Below are 18,188 nucleotides of genomic sequence, written 5' to 3' on the forward strand. Positions count from 1 at the left end.
CACCACTGACCCTGAGGTCTCCGATGCACTATTGTGTGACCTGTGACCTTAGTTAACTGGTAAGGATGAGAGTAGCCCTGAGCCTGACCCCTGCAAACGCTAACGCCAATCCTCAAAGCGTCAAGCGGCGTTTTTGACTTGTATTGGTTCACCTTCGTAAAGTAAAACTTGCGTGTCACGTGGCGTCTTTCCACCTGCGTCCTTTGGACGTTGCTGCTTTTGTCCCCTAAAGCGACATCGCCCGACGGTTGTTGTTGTTATTAAAAATCCGTCAGGCCGCAGGCGTCTTTGGGTCGAGGCGCCAAAATTCAATTACGGTGAATGACGGCGAGGACCTCGCCCAAAAACACTTTTACCGGTCACGCGCTTTCCTTTGTTTTTGACACCGGTGCAGGACGCTCGGGGTGGCTGCACCCCTCAGCGTCCGCGTGTACGTGTACGTGTGTGTGTGAGTGTGTTTTTGTGTTTTCCCATCTGCTAAATGGATCCTGGAAGCCGCCGCCGGAGCTGGAAGAACGTCGGACAACGCTTGAGATTGATGAGTGTTTGGGCGCTTTCCCGGTGACCCCGCCGCATCTGGCGGGAACAAAGTCAGGCAGGTGTGACAGCCGGCATCCATCTAGCAGTCAGCTGTAATAGGGAAAACACGCACACACACACACACACACACACACACACGCACACACACATTGTTCCTGGCAGGCTGCGGCGTGCGTCTTTCCAGGAAGGAATTGTTTCCTTCAAACGTCTGCGAGCCCTCATGTCTTATTACAAGAGACAAATGGCATGTCCGAATCCGCTTCCCAACTCGTTAGCGTAGCAAGCGATGACAACGGGCCTCTGATATGATATAGAAACGGTACGGTTGCAAGTTAGATTCCCTGCAGCGTTAGCCGGGATGATTGCCGAAGTAGTGATGCACGTTTTGACCACTTGTCACCCGTTTGTGTGCAGTAGTTCAGCAGAAGAGAATTTCTCCCTTCTTTTTGACTCACAGGCTTATCTTAGCACGTGATGGAGTGGACTCGGCAGGTCGCACCGCCTCATCCCCGGCGTCTCGTTCTCATCTGGCTCTCTTTTACTAGCTGACGCGCTGAGACTATCTGTGTTCTCTTAAAATAACCCCCCCTCCATTGATAATAACACCCCTGAAGGCCTAACCTGCTTTCTTACATGGCTCCAGGTAGCCTTCTAGCACAAATACATTGTTATATATTATTTATTTACATATGTTTGCAGCTCTGCCAGTTTGAGGGAAAAAAGGAGTCGGAAACAAAGGCTGGTAACAAGGGAATGAGGGATTATGAGAAGCAATTTCCGCCCCCCCCCCTTCCCAAATCATCCTTTTTCACACACACGCACACGAGGGAGGAAGCGGTTATTATTTTAGCATTGCAAAAATGTTTAGTTGAAGTTCATTGCAGCTTTGTTATCATGGCCGCCATTGTTTGCTTGTTCTTTATTTATTTGTGGCTGTGATCTTTAGGTGGCTGCAGGGATTATGGACACAAAAGAATGCGGTATGATGTCATTGGTGGACTTGTGGTTTGAACGGACCAATCAGCAGCAACCAAACCTCACAGCCTTCTCATTTGCTTCTTGGGTTTAATGAGGGAGAACCGCATGCAGCATATCATGCATTGTCTTTGTTATAGGGAACACATCACTGAGACTTTCTTGGTCTTTTCGGCAAGTAGAGGGAGCCACACCGTCCAGGGGTGCTCGAGTGCTGTCGGCACTGGAGGAGCTGCGGTTCATTGAGGGGGAAACATGAATGTTGACTGTGACACGGAAGACATTTTGACAAGCCGATTTGACATCTTTCAAAGCGACGTCACATTCGTTGTGACGAGGGTGTTGACGTTGACGCCGCCTTCGCCTCGTCTCGCCAGGCCGTAGCCGGCTGCCAAGCTCTTCGGCGGGTACGAGGGCGGCTTAATTGTTTCTACCGTCGCCATGCCTCTGGCTCATTTCCCTTCTCTCTCAGTCCTTCCTAATCCCGGCGACATGGACGCGGAGCTGTTATTTGCATGTCTAATGACACTCCATATCACGCGCCTCTCAAAGGACACGGCACAGATGATTAGAACGGTCCATGAAGCCGTCATGTATGTCCCCTTTTGTTCATGGACTCCAGCAAATACTGCTTGAAATCCCTTCTTTTTTCTTCCTGCTTAGTGGATTTGAATGTGGAGACGCTCCGGCTGATTTGCTGATGTCGCTGCTGAATACTGATGTTTTTAATCTACTCCTATTATCCTTATTACTTGTCATATTACAATCTTGTAAGAGAGGATGCAGTAGACTCACTTCATTCGGCAGCTGTCGTTTACTTTGATGAATTTATGCTGGAAAACCTGATGGGGAACTACGGTCCGGGTTTTGTATGCTCCGGTTTCCTTGTGACTCAGTTCTTCTCGGTTTCTCGGTTCTTGTAGGTCACAAACGTTGACAATCATTTCAAATGATTTTGTAAAACTATAATTATCCTCTATGAAATGTGTTTGTACATGTAAATCGTGGATTGCCTGCAAATTGCCTCGGTTTTTGGATATTTCAGTTTCTATCTGACCTTTTGGAACCAATGGACGACCAAAACCAGGCTTCCATTGTACGAGAAGAAAACTGTTGTTTTGACTCCTTGTTTACGCATCAACTTTGTCTAAAGTGCTAACCATAAAAGAGACTCCTCCAGACCCCAGGGGTGATGAACAAGGGACGACTGTTACTGCCGCTTTTTGTCCGACTTGAAATTATTTTTGGAATTCATACTCGAGACAAGGTTTTTTAAGATTTACTTTAGTATACTCATTCCCTTTTGTCTACGTCCACGTTCGTGGCCTGTAAAATGTGAATTGGTCCATCCATCCAGCCCCCATCCACCCATCCATCCTTCCATCCATCCACCCATTCTTCCATCCATCCATTCTTTCATCCATCCTTTTTCCATCCTTTCACCCATCCATCTATCCACCCATCCATCCATCCATTTTTCATCCACCCACCCATCCATCTATCCACCCATCCATCCATCCATCCATCCATTTTTCCATCCACCCACCCATCCATCTATCCACCCATCCATCCATTCTTCCATCTATCCACCCATCCATCCATCCATCCATCCATCCATTCTTCCATGCATTCTTCCATCCATTCTTCCATCTATCCACCCTTCCATCCATTCTTCCATCCATCCATTCTTCCACCCATCCACCCATCCATCTATCCACCCATCCTTCCATCCATCCACCCATTCTTCCATCCATCCATTCTTTCATCCATCCTTTTTTCCATCCATTCACCCATCCATCTATCCACCCATCCATCCATTTTTCATCCACCCACCCATCCATCTATCCACCCATCCATCCATTCACCCATCCATCTATCCACCCATCCATCCATCCGTTTTTCCATCCACCCACGCATCCATCCATTCTTCCATCTATCCATTCTTCCATCTATCCACCCATCCATCCATCCATTCTTCCATCCATTCTTCCATCTATCCACCCTTCCATCCATTCTTCCATCCATCCATTCTTCCACCCATCCACCCATCCATCTATCCACCCATCCATCTATCCACCCATCCATCCATCCATCCATCCATCCATCCATCCACCCATCCATCCATCCATCCATCCATCCATCCATCCATCTTCTGGCGCTTATCTGAGGTTGTGTTGTGGGGGCAGCAGCCCAAGCTGGGAAGCCCAGTCCAGCTCCTCCCGACGGATCCCAGTTGTGTCCTGCCGAATTAGAATTTATAAATATTGTAAATATTTAGACAGAGGCAGATGGAATCATTGAATGGCTGACTGGTACAAAGCCTTGAGCAGAAACTACAATTTCAATAAAATATGCACAAATGGTGGAACGCCTTGTCGATAAAATGCTGAGGGTTGAAAAATACTTGATTATCTCCCATTCTTCTCACCATTTTGGCCAATATGATACGTAAATGAGGTGATGTGAGGAACATGCAGAGATTTATTGACGTCCAACATGATGCCGTCCATCTTTTGTGAAGTATCACAAAGAAAGACAAAGACAAAAAGAAAAGGCCGGCCCAGAAAACATGGCAGTGGCATTTTGTACGACTTTGTTCGACTATGTTCCTCCTCTTCAAAGACATCAGAAGCCTCACTCGCACCACCATGAAGAACCGTGAGGCAACGAGAACACGAGGAACCGTTCCTCAGTCTGTGTTAGCACCACTGACCCTAAGGCCTCTATATAAACCCCGCCTCCTTTCTCCCATGAATCCTGATTGGTCCACTCATTTATTGACCAGGCGACTTTGATTGGTTCGAGATGTCAAGTAGGAAGTGGGAAGCGAAGCCTTCAGAGCCGCTTTCTTCTGCGAGGAGGAAGCTGCCATTGGAGCTAATTTGCAAGGCTTCTCCGGTTTGAGAACAAAAGACTTTGACAGGCTGAACAGGCGGCGTGGAGAACATCTGCATATTAGCACTGGGAAAATAAGCCCCGAAGATTGACTGTGGCGCTGCATATACAGTACCTCCCAATTACGGAGATGTGCATGCATGGTACTATATAGTAGTTGTACTAGGATGGTACATGATTAGGGTAAAGGGAGGGACAGTCATACATTGCATGCAGACATTTTATATTCTCCACTTCTTTAATTAACAGTCATCCATGTCAGTCCACCACATTTTTTTTTCTACCGCATGTAACATCATATTATTATTATTATTATTATTATGGTTATATTGGCTGGATTGTGGAGTTTTATTGTCTCTGTTCAAGGATTCGGTCACCAAATTAGCTTCTCTCCTTCAAATAATTTGTGGCGTCATTTTTCTGGAAGCGTTATCTAACATTTTATAGCAAGAATGTTTTCTTGTTGTTTACTTTCCAGCCATCTTTGTGGTCAGAAAATGAACCGCAAATGAAGGACATGTTGCACAACAGTCTGTTGGCACTTCAGGGGTAACTTTAATTATCTTATCTCTTTCCGTCGGTGTACAAAAACTTGTCCAATTATTTAAAAAGTAGGTCGTTTTTATTTTCTTATTTCCACTACGGACTCTTTATCCAACATTTTGTTTTACTTGGACGCAAAAATAGCATTTTTCAGTTATCAGCTTATATAAATACCATGTTATATCAGACGCAGGGCCTTAAAGAGGCCAACATTGGTGACCCTGACGTGATCCAGAACGCCTGCTGGTTGGAGATATGCCAACAATATATTCTAAAAATCATATACTGCCACCGCGAATAGAACATTCAACAGGTTTAACTTTCATTTAAATGACAAAATAGGACAATGCGACCATTTGGAGGGGGCGGGTAGGTAAATAAAATAATGGTGCACACAGTAAAGCTTCCCGGCTGGCATGAAGTGGCTATTGTCTGCTGTTGCATGGTTTTGAATGGAAATGAAAGCGTCACTTTACTTGATGTATTTGAGCAGCGACGTGGCAGCAAAGTGCTCGAAAGTAAACACACATTGTGAGTAAATAGCGTGATTAAAAATGTACTTACAGCCATTTAAAACAAACTGTCACAACCCTGCTGAAGCTCATTTTCAAAGACATAAATAATCCCTCAGCATGTTGTCACCAGCCAGAGTAAAAAGTAAAAAAGTAAAAAAAAATTAAAAGATAAATAAAGACACATAAATACGCTTATGTCGAAAACCCGTCTAAAAAATACACGATAAGCGAAGACAAAGAAATACAATACTGCTACTACTACTACTAATAATAATAATAACAATAATACTAAAAACGGCTGCATGGTACACAAGTGGTTAGCGTGCAGACCTCACAGCTAGGACACCAGGGTTCAATTCCACCTTCGGCCACAGGTTTGCATGTTCTCCCCATGCGTGGTTTTGTCCCCCCCCCCCATCCCAAAAACATGTTAGCTTCATTAGCCACTCCAAATTGTCCATAGGTATGTTTGTCTATATGTGCCCTGTGATTGGCTGGCCACCAGTCCAGGGTGGATCCCACCCAAATACAGCTGGGATAGGCTTCAGCTTACCCCTCCACCCTAGTGAGGATAAGCGGAATAGAAAATGGATGGAAGGACAATCATTTTTAGAAAGCATTAAACAAACAATAACAATAAACAACATGAAAGTACATAAAACAAATGATAATAACAACCATCATTATCATTAGTATGAACACTAAATATAAATAAATAACAAATACATAAATAATAATACAACTTGAGGGCTAATGAATGCTAAATTACAAATGTGTGGTGATTTACTGTATTATTATTGAAAAGGCAGAATTTGTTATTTTGCATTTTTCATTGGATCTAAAGCTTTGGTTGGTTCAAATCAGTCAAAAGTTTAGAGACAATTTCTCATAAAATATCATGTTGAGTGTCTCAAAACTTTTGACTGGTGTGTACATTGTGTGAAGTCAGTCCAGACCCGAGAAGTAAATAAATGTCCCGATCACATGTTATACACTGAACTCCTTAATAATGCATAAACAGTAATGACGCCGCACATGCTAACCGCTAGGTTAGGATGGTAGGATCCTACTATCCTACCATCCTAACTTCCTTCTCCTTCGAGGTCCCGAGCTCGCTGGCTGCAAATCAAAGCTAACCTCCGACTGCAGGAAGCCAAAACATTTAGAGCACCAGTCAGCCTCCTCAATGTGAATTTTTAAAACCAGAGAGATTGTCATCGCTTATTACAAGAGCTCTACCAGCACGGAACACTTGGCAAATCATGAAAAGTTCAAGCTGTTTTTAAAAGAAAAGCGTTTTATGATTCATTCTGGAAAGTGTTGCTGTTTAACTGTCGGAGAAAAAAAAAAGAGCGAGAGCAAAAATCCACTCATTGCTCAGCATGTGGGCAGCAAATAAAGTTAGATATAAGAACATCGGTCTTTGCGGAACAAGGGGAGGACGCGCGGATGCCAACACGATCTGCGAAGATGGCTGACGAAGTGTAAATGAGTCGTCTGCAGGGGCGGCCGCGCCACGCTGTGCGGTAAACACACTTTTGTTGCCGTCATCCTTCAGCCTCGGCGGCCTCGGCAGCCTCGCTACCTGCAGCTTTCAATCGCCGCATGGCGAGAGAAGCTGCGCCGGAAGCGCTTAATGAAGCGTGCGCGACACTTTGCGTCATGCTAATCAAATCAAAGCCAAACAGAGCTTGTTGGGTTTTTTGGCCAGGCGCAGATGGGTCCCGTGACACGTCAGACTCCGGGAGTTCTCAGCCCAGATGGAGTCGCTGGCTTCGGTAATTGATGTTTGAGACTTTGACGCCCCCCCTCAACAAGCGGTCCCACACTCGGGTTCCGGCCTTCCATCACTGACGCAGCTGTCCGACATGCCATTGTGCAATCCCGTTAAATGTCAACCGCGTGAGTATGAGTCATACCGCCGATGATTCCTAATACTCCATGCCCTTGTGGTGTCGTGGTACATTCTGATGACGGAGGCGGTTTCATTCCTTGCCAGGGCCCCAACACCCAGACACTGTACGGCTCCAGTGCCGGTCCCAAGCCCAGAAAAAGGGAAATGAGACAATAAAGAAATCAACATTGGCAGCCGGAAGTGGACCATCAAGAAGGATAAGGATGGGATCTTTGAACATGTCAAAGGATCTGCTCCGATGCAATGCTCTCAATATTCAGACTTCCTTTTTCAGGTGTTCTCTGAGTGACTTCGGAGTTCATTGGTAGAGTCTTCGATTTACACCGAGACCCAAAGACCACATGTAGATTATATTTAATCTGTGCTTTCCATCTTGTTGGCCTACGTGGATATTTCTGGCTTCCCAGCAGTCTTGACTGCATCATTGTCTTGCCCGTGAAAGCAGAATTAGGCGGCGCTTATGGGGGTCTCTTTGCTGATTGTAATTACTGTACTTCACTTTCAATTATATGTCCCCCCCCCCTCGTACATGCTTGGCGGGTCGTGACACCATCTCCTTGCCATTGTCTCCATAATGGAAGAGCGTCCACGGTCCTAATAAGAGCTGCTTCTCTCTTTGGCCTCCGTGAATACCGTGTGATGCCTCCGAACGGCCATATTGATTATTGTTGGAAGCAAATACGTTCACAGACTTCAGCGGCTTTGTGTGAGGGTATAGTTGACGTGTGCAAATTGGCTATCGGGCGAGTAAAAAATAAAGTTAATGACACTGATTCAGGCGGTTGAACCCTTGAGGCACTTCTTCGTTTTGCTTATTTGACTGTTTTGATCTTCTTGTTTTAAGGCTAATTGCGTGAATGTTGACCAACATTTGTTTATCTTTGGCACCGATTCGGCCACACTGACTCCTATTATTAAGTCATGATTATTATTATTTTTGCTATCCGATAATCCTCACACATTATAAGGTTTTTCCCATAAATGCTCCAAAACAAAGGGAAACACCATCCTCAGTCAAACATTCAAAGTACTTGGTACCAAGGTGTGGCTAATTTGTCCGAGCTAACCCAATTTATGATCCATGATAACTAATATCATGGATCATGAATTGATACGATATGAGTTATTCTGTAAGGTGAGGAGCTCAGCCATCTGGGAGGGGCTCAGTGTAGAGCCGCTTCTCCTTCACATCGAGAGGAGTCAGTTGAGGTGGCTCGGGCATCTAGTCCGGATGCCTCCCGGACGCCTCCCTGGTGAGGTGTTCCGGGCATGCCCAGCCGGGAAAAGGCCCCGGGGCAGACCTAGGACACGCTGGAGGGACTATGTCTCACAGCTGGCCTGGGAACACCTTGGTGTCCTCCCGGTGGAGCTGGAGGAGGTGGCCGGGGATCGGGAAGTCTGGGCTTCCCTACTAAGACTGCTGCCCCCGCGACCCGGACCCGGATAAGCGGAGGAAAATGGATGGATGGATGGAGTTATTCTGTAAATGTAACATCACAGTGTTTACCAGTCACTCACATTCATACCAACGGCCGATCTACAGTCACAAATGAACCTAACAAGCATAGTTTGGACTCTGTGAGGAAGCCAGAGGTCCCAAAAAGCACACATGAAGACAACATGCAAACTGCGGACAGAGATGCCTAAACAGAACCCAGATCTTCCTGATCTCCTGACCGGGTGGCCAACATGCTAACCACAATGCCTTGTCCATCCAACCATCCAACCATCCAACCAACTAACCATCTAACCATCCAACCAACCAACCATCCAACCATTCAACCAACCAACCAACCAACCAACCAACCATCCAACCAACCATCCAACCATCCAACCATCTAACCATTCTACCATTCAACCAACCAACCATCTAACCATCCAACCAACCAACCAACCAACCATCTAACCATCCAACCATTCAACCAACCAACCAACCAACCAACCAACCATCCAACCATTCAACCAACCAACCATCCAACCAACCATCCAACCAACCATCCAACCATCCAAGCATTCAACCATCCAACCATCCAACCATCCAACCATTCAACCATTCAACCATCCAACCATCCAATCAACCATCCAACCATCTAACCATTCAACCAACCAACCAACCAACCAACCAACCAACCAACCAACCAACCAACCATCTAACCATTCAACCATGCAACCATCTTCTTGGAGGTCAGGTTGTGGCGGCAGGAGTCCAAAACAGGAATACCAGGCTTCCTTTCCCCGGTTGCTTTGTCCAGCTCCTCCCAGCGGATCCTGGAGCGTACCCAGATCCAGTGTCCCTGGGGTTTTCCCTGAGGCCACCAACCGATCATATTCCCGAGGGCATCCTAACCAGATGCCGGAGCCACCTCGCCTGGCTCCTCTCAATGCTGAGGAGCACCTCTGTTTCTTCAGTTAGCTCCATGTGGCTAATGCAAGCTAACCTGATTTACAATATAATATTAATTATGCTGTATATTATATTGTATGCTGTATCAGTCCAATCCAAGCATTCCAGTGACATAGGTGACACCCAGGCTTCGGTAGCGGGGGCTCTAAAGGGCTGAGAGCCCCGCAGATGTTGTTGACACCCCCACCGTATCCCGTGTACTATATTTTGCCTACTACTACTACATGATACCAGCAGGGATAATATGATTAAAAATGCTACATTGCGTGAGACCGACTGGGATTGGGCCGGGTTTGGGGGGGGAGTGGGGGGGCATTCCCAAGAATAGCAAAGTGTATCATATATCATGCATTGCACCATCTGCTGCTGCGCGGATTCAAAATGTTATTGCAATATTTAGAAGGAGAGATCATTCATGTCGCTGTAATTAACAGAGTCCAAATTCAACAAATGGGAGGAAAAGCTGGGATTAATTTCCAGGGATGTTTGAGGAGAACTATTTAGGCTGCGGGGGCCTGGGGGGCCGCAGATGGAGAGGAATGGTGGCTCTAATTTTACCGCTTTTACACCAATGAATCACGCGCCGCTGCTCAACCCTTGTTGAGGTTCTTTTTCGTTTTGGTTCCGTTCTAACGACGGGGCTACTGTAACCAGAAGAGGTCGACGTCTGGCCGATGGCGTGTGCTACACCCAGGATGTAAACACGGCGCATCGCCGTCGGCTTTCCATACGTTTGACATGACAACAAGTGCTGCATACTAAATGCGGAGCATGACATTTACCCTCCGAGTATCCACAGTCTGATCATGTGACCTCCTTTTATGCCCGTCACATGAGAGTGGCGGCACCGAGCTGACATTTAGCGAGACATCACACAGTCGACGCCGCCGTTGAGTGTTAAGCGGCGATTAGGACGCCGTCCTGCCTCGCTTTGACATCTTTTTAATTGGGACAGATGAGCAGGAAAACTGCACAGAGCACACATTTATTTTTTATATATATAATATATCATATCATATATTTATATCCTCTCGGAAGCCAGGAGACGCTTCTGAGGACATTTTAGTTGTTGGCTAGACGTTAGTAAAAGACATTGGCCACATATGCTAAGTCCCTGTTTCTCACATTTTTTTGTCTATGGAAATTTACATTAGGCGGCATATGTCCTTATTAATATCATCCACCGTGTATGTGGACATGGAGGACATATGTCCTTATTAGGATTATTATGAGGACATTTTATTTTCACTTGTTTGGACATGTCACTCTTTGTGGACATCTACTGTAGGGGACGTTGCCGTCCTGGGACATTTTCTATAGGGTATGTCCTTATTTGGGATCACATTGAGGACATTTTTCCTTGGTGAGGTGTTCAATTGTTAGGACATTTTTTATTGAGGACATTTCCTTATGTTGGGACATTTGCTTTAGGGGATATTTTGACCTACGTCCTCGTCAGGACTTTGTGCATAAGGGATTTTCCTTGCGAGGACACTGAGAGACCTCGTGAGGAAATGTCCTTGTGAAAACCAGGTGGCATGTACTTTTTCTTTGTTTGGACATTTGAGGACATTTGAGGACATTTCCTTGAGGGGACCATCCCTTGTTAGGCCAATTTGTTTTGAGGCCATCTGCATGTAAGATGATGACTTGAGGGGACGTTTTAGTACGGTTGATATTTATTGGTATTGTGGACACTGCCTTGTTTGGAAAAGTCTTTGTGAAGACGGATGTGGTAGATTTCCCAACCCAGATAGAAAGCATCGATATGAGACAGTGCGACTTTGCGATGCTAAAACGTTAGCGATTGAAGCATCAGACACACGAGCCCACCCAGACGGGGTTAGGACGTCTTCTGTGGTTGACATCCTGCATGACATGTGACAGCGCCTCCGCCCTCCCATTCCTCCTCTCACGCTAGCTTGTCCCTCCGCTACATACAAGGGAGGAGCACTTGTCCTCGCTAGCGTTGCGACTGACGTGGAACACAATCATTAGTTCCCAGCGTGCTCGCGTGAGGAACCCGGGGTCTGGGCGTCTGGGGTCTGGGCGCCAGCGTTTTAGTTGTCCTCATTAAGACATGGCGATCGTTCAAGTGATTGCTGCGGAAGCTCATGCCCTCCTCCTCGTTCTCCTGACAGGATAAGAAGACCTCGATGATACCATGATGATAGCATGATGATACCAAGATGATATGTGATGATACCATGATGATACCATGATGATACCATGATGATACATGATGATACCATGATGATACATGATGATACCATGATGATGACTTTGTGATACAATGATGATACCTTGACGATACCTTGATATGTGATGATACCATGATGATACCATGATGATACCATGATGATACATGATGATACCATGATGATGACTTTGTGATACAATGATGATACCTTGACGATACCTTGATAATACCATGATGATACCATGATGATATCATGATGATACCATTATGTCATCCACGCAGGCCTGTGAGCCTTAATCACATCTAAGCCACCCCCCCCCCCACACCCGCCCATGCCCAGGACAAAAAGTGGCTGACATTTTATATAGAGGATCTTTGACCAGCATTGTTTTTTTTTTTTGTTTTTTTGGATGTTTTAAAACAGTAGTGTTCCAGGAGAATGCTCCTGTCATATAAAGGATCTTTGACAAGTATTTTATTTTTTCATTGGTGGTGGGTTCTTAGAAACTGCAGAGCACTCCGGTTCTATAGATGATCTATGACCTATGATCTATTTTAGGTGGTCGGTTCTTAAAAACATCAGCATCAAATACAGGATCTTTGGCTCATGTTGACAAATGTTTTTGCAGTGTGTCCTTCAATACAGCAGACCACTCCTGTCATTTCGAGGATCTTTGACCCATGTTTTTTTTTTTATTGCAGTGGACAAATCTCACATCTCATATTTTAACATTCCTAGCGGTCACGCAAGCGTAAAAGTAAGTTAGCCCCCGCTGTTATGAAGACAAAAATACAGTTTTAAACAGTCTTGAAACAGTCTCAGATTTAAGGATGAATTGGCAAAGTGTAAGTTGTGTCTCGCACACATACACGTATCAATCGAGTGTAAAAAGGGTAACCCTGCAGAAAAAAGCCCCCAAAATCCATCTGAACTGAGATTTCAGTGGAAACTCTTTTTAGTTTTACAGTTTACAGATGAGAGCTGTTTCTTCTTCAGCTTCTTCTTCTTTCAGCATGAAGTCATGAAGCACCCTCGTGTGGATTCAAATGCAGATTGTACGCCGTTTCTACTGCAGCCGTTCAATTTCTTGATGCAGTAAAATGTCCATATGTTGATTTAGCGTCTTTTGGGCGAGTTAAACTAAACACAACAAGAGCGTCCACCACTGACAGAGCTGTATGAGTGCCAGAGGCACGACTAAAACAACATGTGTGCTTAGCAGTAGTCAGCCCCCCCATGTGAGGGGACTTCGTAGGCGCCAGCTGTTTGCTTGCCAACGCTAAAAAAAAAAAAAAAAAAAAAATCACTTATAAAGTAAAAAACAAAGACAATGACAGACTGTCATTAATTTCAGCTCATTTTAGGGCTTTCTCAGCATGCAGCATGTCGCCAGGCGGTTTTTGTTAATGAGCCGCATCGTTCACGTGCAACGTTGGCGCCATCAGAAAAGTGCAAGGTGTGACAATGGGACTCGCTTTGTCGGTGTCTGCAAACATGGCCTGGGAGCAAACGTCACGCATATGCGGCGAGGAGCTGTTGTTGGAGGTCACCCTTTTTATTTTTTAGCGACATGAGCTTTAGCTCGCCGTTCTGCACCCTGGCCACGCTCCCCCGGGGAGGAGCGGCGGGGCGAGTGGGGGGCATGTCCAAACACTGGCAGGAAATGAAATTAAAGCTGCTGAATAGAGATATTTTTGATGCATGCCTCTGAGCGTGTGCTCTTTACACCGTAATGTTGATTTTATAATCCACCTCAGACGGCAAAAAACACTGCGCCATCACAACTTTATTTATAAAGCCCTTTGACAACAACCACAGTTCAAAAAATATGTATAACATAGGAAAACACAAAACAAACATTTAGTTAAGAAACAGAAGTAAAAACCCATTAAAATGTTACGTAACTAAATGGTATCAGAAACAGAGACTGAAATGATGGACTAATGATGAAGCTACTGTAGATCTCTGAGATCCTGTAGTTGGCCGCAGGGCACATTTCTCTTCCAGAGATTGTGCTATGTATCCAGAATTAATATATATATATATATACAGTAGTTGCTGCACCCCTTTAGATAAAGAACATTACGTTTATGTGAGAGAGTGAAAGTTAAGCTTGTGCGAGAGAGTGAGAACAATGCGGATATAGCGTGTCTACCCCCTCCAGAGATTGTGCTATGTATCCAGAATTAATATATATATATATAAGTATAGTAGCTGCTGCACCTTTTTAGATAAAGAAAGTTACGTTTATGAGAGAGTGAAAGTTAAGCTTGTGCGAGAGAGGGAGAACAATGCGGATATAGCGTGTCTACCTCCTCCAGAGATTGTGCTATGTATCCAGAATTAATATATATATAAATATAGTAGCTGCTGCACCTTTTTAGATAAAGAAAGTTACGTTCATGAGAGAGTGAAAGTTAAGCTTGTGCGAGAGAGTGAGAACAATGCGGCTATAGTGTGTCTACCCCCTCCAGAGATTGTGCTATGTATCCAGAATTAATATATATATAGTAGCTGCTGCGCCCCTTTAGATAAAGAAAGTTACGTTCATGAAAGAGTGAAAGTTAAGCTTGTGTGAGAGAGTGAGAACAATGCGGCTATAGTGTGTCCACCTCATGCAGAGATGGTGCTATGCATCCAGAAAGAAAGTATGTATAGCAGTTGCTGCGCCCGTTCTAGAAAGTGAAAGTTATGTGTATGTGAGGGGAAAGTTAAGCTTGTGTGAGAGTGAGAACAATGCATCTTTTGCGTGTCTGCCTCCTCCAGAGATTGTGCTATGTATCCAGAATCAAACTATACGTATATACACAGCAGTGGTTGCGTCCCTTTAGAGAATGAAAGTGAAAGTTAAGCCTGTGTGAGTGAGCACAAAGCATGTATTGTGTGTCTGCCTAATCCAGTATTCCTTAATTAGTCATATGTGCTTGTTGCGCAACTCTGATTGTGCTGGAGTGTATTAAGAAGGCCTACTAAGAGAAGCCATTAGACTGGAAAGGCAATTAAGGTAGAAGTTTGGTAAACATTAAAAGAGTTTTTTAATCTTAGTCTTTAGGGTTGGTTTTTTGGGGGTGGGGGCAAACGCACATTCCACCCCAGATCCTTCCTGGTTCTAACCACCCCAGATCCTCCCTTGTGCTAAGCGCTGGTCCCCCGTGTGGCTTTAAAGGCAGGTCGAGCATACGACTGAATATTGCCGCATGTGAAACTGTTCTCTGTGGCGTCTCTCTCCTCTTTGAACGCCAGCCACCTTTTTGGCATCAAGAGGATTAAGAGAGAGGAGAGTCGCAGTCAAACTTCCCTACATCCCATTTTCCATCCTTCCCTTCTCATTTACCTTTTCTTAAGCCGGCAAGCGTTCTTCTTCCCGCCCGTTCATCCATCCAAAGCAGCGTCAGTCTCATTAGTTCTACTCAGCTCTGGCTCGCGTGATCCGGACTGGAGCGCTCGGCCCGGTAATGCGGCTTTAGCGCACCGATGAGGGTATAATTAGGACAGAATAATGAGGAGCAGGCAGCGTGGTGCGCTCACATTTGGGCCCGGTTATTTGTCAGCGGGAGTCATTGTGTGCCGCCTCTTGAATCTTTCATGCATTCGTGCACCGTCCAGGACTTTGAGACTGTGGGGAGCAATAAAGGCCCACAGTGCACGTTTGTATGTTGCTCTTGTGATGTGTAACGAGGGTCCTGCGTTAGTTCCAGTGCTACTTATCGTCCCCGGGGGACCTCATTTAGCAGGCCGGGCTGCCTTGAGACACCTCTTAGTGTCTCTGCTGCACTCGTTGCGCTAAACTTGTGCACTCAAGTTAACTTTGAGATTGTGCTAAGCGGAGAGGCGAACCGGGACTAAAAACCACCCTCGGTTTTTTGCAACGGTTTTTGAATTGTTATCATATCTGTCTTTACTGAACCTAGCTTTTTGTAAACATTGAAGACTTTAGTCTTCAACCAACATATGGTTTGTGTTTCTCTAAACATTCACGGACATTGACTGTGGAGTCTTCAGGGAACCCAACTTTGAAGTTTTTTGTAAACACAAAAAAGAAGATGAAAATGTGTGGTTTTCGTACAGATCGAGGACAATTGTGGGTCTCAACGAGCCTTAGGTGAAGCTAGCCCAATGTTTTCGTAAAAACTTGTCTTCACTGAACCGAATGTGAAGTATTTTTGTAAAGAACCGAACATCAGTTGCTTTGAAAAACAAAGACAACTACGTACGTGTACATGATTCCTTGGTATTTTGTAAAAATATCATTGTAAAGTACGTTGTCTAAAAATCAAACAATTTCAAAGAACTTTTTGGAAATATGAAAGGCAATTCTTCAACGACCTTACCAGTAAAGGCTGCTGCAACTCTTTAGTCTTCCTTCCGGTTGGTGGGACTGCGCTGCTATCGAAGAGTCAGCCATCACATCGTTTCACAGGTTTAGAAATCGTTGTTTGGCTACAGTGTAGCCAAACAACGATTGTAACATGTGTAACATGGACACGAAGATTGAGGACGAGTCCAGAATGAAAGTACACTGTATGATCTGTATGTTGCAGCACCTTCTAAAAAGTGAAAGTGACGCTTGTGTAGAAGTGAGTTTGAGTTTTGCATTTTTTGTCAAGAACAATAATCTATCAGCAGCTTGAATGAAGATAACGTAGTAAATCCAAAGGTAATTTAGGGTCTTTACTGAACTACACAAGGTTTTTTGTAAGAATTTCCAACAACTGAGTTTTCGCCAACCCAGCGCTAGCATCTTCTGTCCTGCTGTGATGTTGGGCGCTGTCCCATCTGATGGTAGACCCCTGGACCTTTGTCTTTTTTTAAGGACCGTTGTTGTGTCGCTATGATTAGCGCCTCTGTGCTGGCTTTCAGTCCAGCCTGTGGTACGTTTTCCCAATGTCTGCCAATGTGTCAGTGGTGCATGCCATGCAGGGGCTTGTCTTCACGACAGCCTCGCCCTTATCAGTACTTCTATGACTTGAGTAATCCTTGGGAGCCTTTTTCTTGGTGTTCTCTCGGAGATCTGTGGTTTCCTTCTGGATAGCGCCTCACGCTCACCAGTCATCAGTCCGCATGCTTTTCGTCGAGTGCTGGACCAAAGGTGGAACCCTCCATGCATTGCAAGGACCCTTTTCTGTCTTGATAGCGGTGGTTTGGATCTCTCGCTGTGGTCTGATTACTGCTAGGGCAGAGGTGTTAATGGCCTAGATCTGACTCTTGCTATTCAGCTGGATCTGCTGGATTAATTATTATTTTTTTAATGATACCATCTGCCCCTCACGGTGTTTGCCGAGGAAAATTCTGGCCCTTAGACAAATGTAATTGAGGATTCTTATTATTTGCAAAATATACCCAATCTTCTTCCACTTATCCTAAGCAGAGAAGACAAGACTTCCCTCTCGTCTGCTTCTTTTTCCAGCTCCTCTTGGGGCATCCTGAAGCGTTCCCAGGCCATTTGGGAAGCATCATGGCCTGGACGTGCCCTGAACACCTCCCCAGGGAGGCCCGGGGAGCGTCCTGCCAATCGTCCATGTTTTCAAACATTGAACGTGTTCTGTCAAAGAAAACTAGATTTGGGTTGTATGTGAGAATCTCGGTCAGTGAAGTGTCGGTGAAATGCCTTGCCCAAGGAATACCGATAAAAGCAATGAACACATTTTTGTCATTCGAAATGAAACCAACCTTTTCAAAAACATGAAAGACAGTTTTCAGTGTATGCCGGTACATCAGAGACGCGGGCCGGGTCAGACATTTTGTCAACTCCCCGGAGATGCCAGCGTCCCACTGGGAAAACTCACGGCGCTTCCGATGTCTCCTCCGACCCGAGCCGAACACATCAACCTGCCTTTATTCCAAGTTTCCACTTCACGCCTCCTAACATTTTCTCTCCCTTCCAGCTGCACACGGACTTGGACGTAGGCGGCAAGAGCATCAAGTACGTGCTGGCTGGCGAGGGGGCGGGCACCATCTTCGCCATCAATGAGCTAACGGGCGACATCCACGCCATGAAGAGGCTGGACCGCGAGGAGAAGGCCGAGTACACGCTCACGGCGCAGGTCATTAATGCCGACACCGACGAGCCGCTGGAGCCGCCGTCCGAGTTCATCATCAAAGTCCAGGACATCAACGACAATCCGCCGCAGTTCATCGAAGGCCCTTACCGAGCGTCTGTGGCCGAGATGTCGGCAGTCGGTGAGTCACAAACGCACCGC

At 45.5% G+C, this 18,188-nt stretch overlaps 1 protein-coding gene across 2 annotated transcripts in view; it reads left to right on the forward strand.

Annotated features, from left to right (window-relative positions):
• The window catches only part of cdh8 (cadherin 8), a 141,171-nt gene that overhangs the window by 35,949 nt on the left and 87,034 nt on the right, over nt 1–18,188 (forward strand). For both annotated transcript variants that reach the window (XM_058089680.1, XM_058089681.1), the window contains exon 3: nt 17,874–18,168. In XM_058089680.1, coding sequence (XP_057945663.1) covers nt 17,874–18,168 — 295 coding nt within the window. The remainder of the gene's footprint in view (nt 1–17,873; nt 18,169–18,188) is intronic.

Source organism: Doryrhamphus excisus, chromosome 12 (genome assembly GCF_030265055.1).
Source record: "Doryrhamphus excisus isolate RoL2022-K1 chromosome 12, RoL_Dexc_1.0, whole genome shotgun sequence".
Classification (NCBI taxonomy): domain Eukaryota; kingdom Metazoa; phylum Chordata; class Actinopteri; order Syngnathiformes; family Syngnathidae; genus Doryrhamphus; species Doryrhamphus excisus.